The sequence below is a fragment of the Trifolium pratense genome, linkage group LG7 (genome assembly GCF_020283565.1).
Source record: "Trifolium pratense cultivar HEN17-A07 linkage group LG7, ARS_RC_1.1, whole genome shotgun sequence".
In the NCBI taxonomy this organism is placed as follows: Eukaryota; Viridiplantae; Streptophyta; class Magnoliopsida; order Fabales; family Fabaceae; genus Trifolium; species Trifolium pratense.
The window spans coordinates 49,046,525-49,053,469 of record NC_060065.1 but is presented as its reverse complement, the minus strand read 5'-3'; the positions used below and the strand labels follow the sequence as shown (position 1 = coordinate 49,053,469).

The 6,945-nt window shown below is 28.7% G+C and overlaps 1 protein-coding gene across 1 annotated transcript; it reads right to left on the bottom strand.

Moving 5' to 3' along the window:
* Window positions 1-778: 778 nt before the first annotated feature.
* On the bottom strand, window positions 779-2,051 carry LOC123898040 (zinc finger protein CONSTANS-LIKE 2-like). Its single transcript, XM_045948886.1, has 2 exons — window positions 1,295-2,051; window positions 779-1,170 (listed from the first exon to the last, which is right to left on the bottom strand). Exons 1-2 carry the CDS (start codon window positions 1,799-1,801, stop codon window positions 1,030-1,032), a joined length of 648 nt encoding a protein of 215 aa, XP_045804842.1. The 5' UTR covers window positions 1,802-2,051; the 3' UTR covers window positions 779-1,029.
* Window positions 2,052-6,945: the final 4,894 nt, after the last annotated feature.

Below are 6,945 nucleotides of genomic sequence, written 5' to 3'. Positions count from 1 at the left end.
ACCTCATGAATCCTTCTTCACCCTCTGAATCCCTATCTCCACCTCAACCTACCTCAACAGTAATCTCACCGATGAATTCTCATTTCTCAGCACTATCCTCCACCGACACCCTCCAAATCGTCTTCGAGAAACTTCCAATTCCCGAGCGAGCTGCGTATGCCGAGTCTGGAACTCGGTCGCCTCTCAAAGGGATATGGTAACCAAAGCTTTCTTAACACCATGGAAATTGAAGGACGTAGTTGGAAACCCGCTCTCTAGAAGCTTCTGGAGAGATAATTCACTCGCCAAATTCGTTATCTCGCATCGCATTATGCATCATGATAGCGTTGCTAGTCTCACCGTTAAGTACTCCGTTCAGGTCTGTTTGATATCTATTAGGGTTTATTATCAACGTGATCACCCTTACTAATCACCTCATATCAAAGATAGCCTACACTCATACTACATTTTAACTAAACAAACTTTTAAAAATGTTAACCTTTTGTCTATTTAGATTAGATTTAGACTGGGTAATCGACCTAACAAACCTATTTTCATATACCTATACACGTGTTATTATAAATGTTTGTAAAACACTTGGTTTTGTTTGATATGAAATCTCACTCTTAAATTGCTTAACTAAACTTTCTTTAGATTGAGAAAAAACACATGCAAAATATCTAATTTCATCCTAATTTCTTCGTCCCCGTCAAAATTCATCACCTAATCAATTGACTTCTTACTTCCAATAAACTTTAAATATATATGAAAGCTAAATTGAAGTGTATAAAAATAAACATACATTACAATTTCATCATATGGTTTTTCTTTTCTTTCCAAAACATACAATTCATCACTTTCGCAATTAAAAAAAAAATATTACTACAACCATAATCCTCAAAATAATAATTAAAAAAAAGAACAAAAAATAAACTAATGCATACATTGGAATAATATTGGATAGTCATTATAAAAATCTAAAGAGTTTTGTTAGCGGAAGTTAATCAAAGAGATCACAAATAAAATAATATCTCTAATTGTACGTCCTCATCAATCGTGTGGCTGAGAATGCTCCGTTTCATCTCCGTCACAATAACGCCGTATCGCCGCCTTTGACGACGGTTCTCCGACATACCCTAACAAATCATCCTCCTCTCTCCGTTGATTTTTCCAGTTTTTAGAATCCGAATCCTGAAACATAAAATCAACACTTTAATACAAAAACAAATTAACAAAAATAAAATATAAATTAAAAACTCAGATGCAGAAGAAAATTGATAATTTAAAATTAAAACAGAAAATAATAATCAATTACCTGAAAATCATGATCCACACGACGTCGTTTCAAGGTAATTGCTGTAACTAACTGCGAAACAACTTCATCGTTCTCGTTACACTTGCAAACCGACTCTTCACTACCGGAAGAACTCGACGCCGGTGGAGGCATCGCAGTTGAAGACCAAGGAACAACCTGATTATCACCGTCAACATCATCCTCATCCTCATCAGAATCCTCCTCATCGGAATCAGTTTCAACATCATCCTCATTGTCACCTTCACTCTCTTCATCTTGTTGAACGGAATCAACTTTTCTTCCACCGGCGCATCTTTCACACAACGAAAGCGCGTTACCGAGTCTAGCACCGGAAGCTTTCCAAGGCGTCGGAGATTGACAAGCGCGACAGAGGAGAGTTCTTGTGTGTCTCTCAACTAAGAAATTAGCACCGTGGACCTTAGAATCGCAGTCCCAGCATAAGCTAGCTTGGTCTGACTCACAGAAAGTTCTAGCCGGAAGTTTGCAAAGTTCACAATTCTTCTTCATGATATCAACGCGGTTTCGTTGTTCTTTTTTTGCGGAATTTTCGTGTTTTGTTGGGTTTTTTTCTCTCTCTCTCTCTTGTGATGGTTTGGTGTGTATGGAAGAAGAATGGGTAATAAGAAGGAAGGAAAGAGAAGAGGAAAGTAGATGCCCCTTGCTGATATTTATAAACAATTAAAAAAATGAGAGATTATCAAATAAGAGTGAGAGAATTGTCAATCTTTGTGATCCTATCCAGCTATTGATATTGTTTGTTGAATTTAATTTATATATATATATATATATAGGGAAATTGGGCACAAGCCTAAATAAATTTAGTTTAGACACACTTACGATCAAGATTAAAAATTAAATTTAAAATAATTAAATTGATATTAATCGATGGAGAAATACTTCAATAGACACAAACCCAAATAAAATAGTTTTAGGCACAATCACATAAAATATAAAAATTAAAGAAAAAATAATAAAAATGATGATATTTGATGTGACTAAATTACTTTTTTTTTTTAATTTTTTGGATTTGTGAGTGTCTGTGTTCAAGTTTGTGTCTATTATCTTTGTGCCTATAGAAGAATACCTCTCAAATAATATACCAATACATTATATATTGTGTTTAAAAATACATGATGTGTCACATTCATTAAATAATGTTGCAACACATTATTGGATGCATGTGTAAAAAAAAAAATACACCGACAATACATACAAATTAAACTCTTGTTTGTTTAGTATAAAATATTTTTAAAAGAATGCGAAACTCTTACATTTAATTTCATTATGCGTCAAATAAATATATAGATATTGGTAAAAAAAATATTATTTATCAAATAAATACGGAGTATATAGAATTATAGATTTTAGAAAAACTATTAGAATTAATTTTTTATTTTAAGACAAATTTTTTTTTTAACAAAATGAATTTTAAGAAAAAGTGATTTTTTTAAGTAAAAAATAAAAAATTTCTAAAAAAAAATGTAACAAATGGGCCCTAGATTTTACAGTTGCATGAACGGGAAATCGGTGATTCAAGAAAACTTGGTATTTTAATATAAGACAATATTATAATTATACTTTAAAAATAACTATCTAAGCTCTATTTTCTTTGACTTATATTCGTGGTAATGTTATACAAATTTGTTTTATTCTTATTTCTATTTGTGAAGCCGCAGAGAGAAATTACAGGAACTTTATTTGGGGATCCATGTACGAGCAAGTGTCGTCTCATTTCTTGGAGTAAAATTTGTCTACCTAAAGAGGAATGAGACATATTGGATTTAAAAATATGTGCATGCTGAACCTAAAGTTCATGTTAAAACTAGCTAGCCTGAAATCTTGTTGCTAATTAAGACAAACTTTGGGTCCGGGTGATGAAGGCTAAGTATGCTTGTGGCCCTAATGCTCTCTTGATCTTCGCATGAGACAAAAATGTTCAAATATTTGGTGAGTTATTTGTAATGTTTGGGAAGATGCAAAAACTAATATATCTTGGTCCATTAAAAATGGGAAAGATACTAGGTTTTAGAAGCATAAATAGATCTATGTGGATTGCTTGTTATCTTCACCTTGATCATATTATTTTTGAAACACGTTATACTCTTGGTGCAATTGTTGTTGTTAATCGTTCTATCATCATTTATCTCAAATTTCTCTTAGAAGAGGTTCTTGATTTATTACACATTTAGGATTGGTATGTTATTGTACAATATTGGTTTAGAGAGGCCAACTCATGTGCAAATTTATTAGAAAAAAAAAAATTATTTGATGCTTCTGTCTCCCTAATTTTAGCTCTTCCAGATTGTAATTTTCTACATGCACTTTTAGTATTGAATTATAAATTTGTTCTTGCCTCTCCTTTAGTTCTTTAATTTATCCCTATTATTATAATAAAAAAATAATAGCACCTTACTGGATTGAACGTTAATTTATCCCTATCGAATAAAAAACCTAATTGTAAACTTTTATTGAACGTTAAATTAAATTTTATATTTTTCTTAGTTAAATATTAAATATATGGTATTTATAACATCTTACTGGATTAATTATTAATAAATTTTTAAACATTTAAGATTTCAAAGATGAATGATAAAGAAGAGAAAGCAGAAAGATAGTCATGAGTTAGATGGTTGCTTTACTTTATAGGAGGTACTATAATTCAAAAGAACTCGTGTCGATCTCTTATTTGGTGACTATAATTTTATACTATTAAATTACAATTTTGAGTGAAGATATATTCAGTCCTTTACAATTTTTAACAGCTAGTGCAATATAATCTTTGGAAAAAATAAAAATTAAATTAATTAATTCATGACATTAATTGACAAACTAGTATATGATTTGTTATAATAAAGAAAATAATTAAACTAGTGGTGAGGAATTTGAGTAGTACACTATATGTTATGGGTTTGATCCCCACTCATTGTAAACAAAAGAAATAAAAAATAATAAAAAAATAATTTATCATTTGTTTGAAAATACTAGAAACTAATTTAAGTTTTAATTTTATATTGAATTGAGTCGTCAAAAAAGTATAAAAGATCAAAATAAATCATTACTCATCTATTTATTCCTATTTCTCAATTCTCAATTACATATTGCTTATAGTAAAAATTCACTTAAATAATATGTATAAATTGAGCATTTCTCATATGATATTATAGTATGATCCTACCTCAGCGTTATTGAACTTAGGGCGCAGATATAAATGGTAGATGACCCGATCAAAAATTGATAACAAGCGGCTCAACGGATCGTGAAGGAGGCTCTGATCTATCTTAAAATTTGGTGTAGGCTTAACTCAACTATACAAAATCGATTTGTAAAGTGATGATTACCTACCTATTTAAATAATCTCACAACCTATAAAAAAACTTTTTAACCGATAGAATCATACAAAATATATATATATATATATATATATATATATATATATATATATATATATATATATATATATATATATATATATATATATATATATATATATATATTCTCTAACGGTATTTTTAATAGCTATCAATTGAACTAATTTTGAGGTAGGATGTTGTTGTCTTATTTTAATATTGCATTTTCTTATAAAAAAAGAAGAAAAAAAAAAGAGTGAGTAAAATACAAATGTGAGAAATGAGAGGAGGAAGAATGAAAGAAGAAGCAAAATGATGAAGAATTCAGGAAAATGACTTTGTGGTGTGCCGGGATGCCAGGTGTCTGCTATCAAGGGAACAACAAGTTTTTGAAAACACGTTATCATTGGTGCAATTGTTGTCGTTAATCGTTCTACCATCGTTTATCTCAAATTTCTCTTAGAAGAGGTTCTTAATTTATTACACATTTAGGATTGGTATGTTATTGTTCAATATTGGTTTAGAGAGGCCAACTCATGTGCAGACTTATTAGGAAGAAAAAAAAATGATTTGATGCTTCTGTCTTCCTAATTTTAGCTCTTCCAGATTATAATTTTTTACATGCACTTTTAGTATTGAATTAAAAATTTGTTCTTGCCTCTCATTTAGTTCGTTAATTTATCCCTATTATTATAATAAAAAAATAACTACCACTAGCACTTTAGTGGATTGAACGTTAATTTATCCCTTCAAATAAAAAACCTAATTGTAAACTTTTAGGGTCTCTTTGGTAAAAATAAGCTATAAGCTAGCTGATAGCTGATAAGCTAGCTGATAGTTGAAAAGCTAGCTTATAGCTGATAGCTGAAAAGCTAGCTTATTTAAATTAAAGTGTTTGGTAAAATTAGCTTTTAAAGTGGTTATTAAATATAAAATTACATAATTGATAGTGGGTAGTTTATTTTTTAGAGTGAGTAGTTATTAAATTAAAGGGTAAAAATGGAATAAAATGTAAAAAGCTATAAGCTATAAGCTCAAATGCTACTTGAAATAGCATTTGAAAAAAAGCTATAAGCTAGTACAAAAAGCTTGTTACCAAACACCTCTAATTTTTTGAAACAAGCTTATAAGCTCATATAATAAGCTATAAGATAGCTTATTTGTGTTACCAAACAAAGCCTTATTGAACGTTAAATTAAATTTTATATTTTTCTTAGTTAAATATATGATATTTATAACATCTTACTGGATTAATTATTAATAAATTTTTAAACATTTAAGATTTCAAAGATGAATGATAAAGAAGAGAAAGCAGAAAGATAGTCATGAGTTAGATGGTTGCTTTATAGGAGGTACTATAATTCAAAAGAACTCGTGTCGATCTCTTATTTGGTGACTATAATTTTATACTATTAAATTACAATTTTGAGTGAAGATATATTTAGTCTTTTACAATTTTTAACAGCTAGTGCAATATAATCTTTGGAAAAAATAAAAATTAAATTAATTAATTCACGACATTAATTGACAAACTAGTATATGATTTGTTATAATAAAGAAAATAATTAAACTACTAGATTTGATTTAGTGATGAGGGGTTTGAGTAATACACTATATGTTATGGGTTTGATCCCCACTTATTGTAAACAAAAGAAATAAAAAATAATAAAGAAAATAATTTATCATCTATTTGAAAATACTAGAAACTAATTTAAGTTTTAATTTTATATTGAATTGAGTCGTCAAAAAAGTATATAAGATCAAAATAAATCATTACTCATCTATTTATCTATTTATTCCTATTTCTCAATTCTCAATTCTCAATTACATATTGCTTAGTAAAAATTCACTTAAATAATATGTATAAATTGAGCATTTCTCATATGATATTATAGTATGATCCTACCTCAGTTTTATATTTCCATTTTATATTTCCAAGCATAACTATTTTTTCTGATGAAAGTAGACGAGCATAACACTCTAAATTAAATAAATTATAGGCCGGATATTATAGTAGAATAGTGGTGTATGGTTTCTTAATATTATATATATACATATTTACTAGGTTTACTTTCACTCTACATGATATCATTATGTCATGCTAACATATGTCTTTAAGGCACATGTTAATGTTACTTCAAATAGTAATTTTATTTTGAAAAAATTAATATTTAACTTATAAAAAGATAAAATGCACAAGTTCCAATATCAAATTTCTTTTATTAGTACATAACAAGTACCCTAAGAGCACATGTTAGTTTTTCTCTATCATTATATACTTAAAAAATAGTAGTTGTGTTTCCA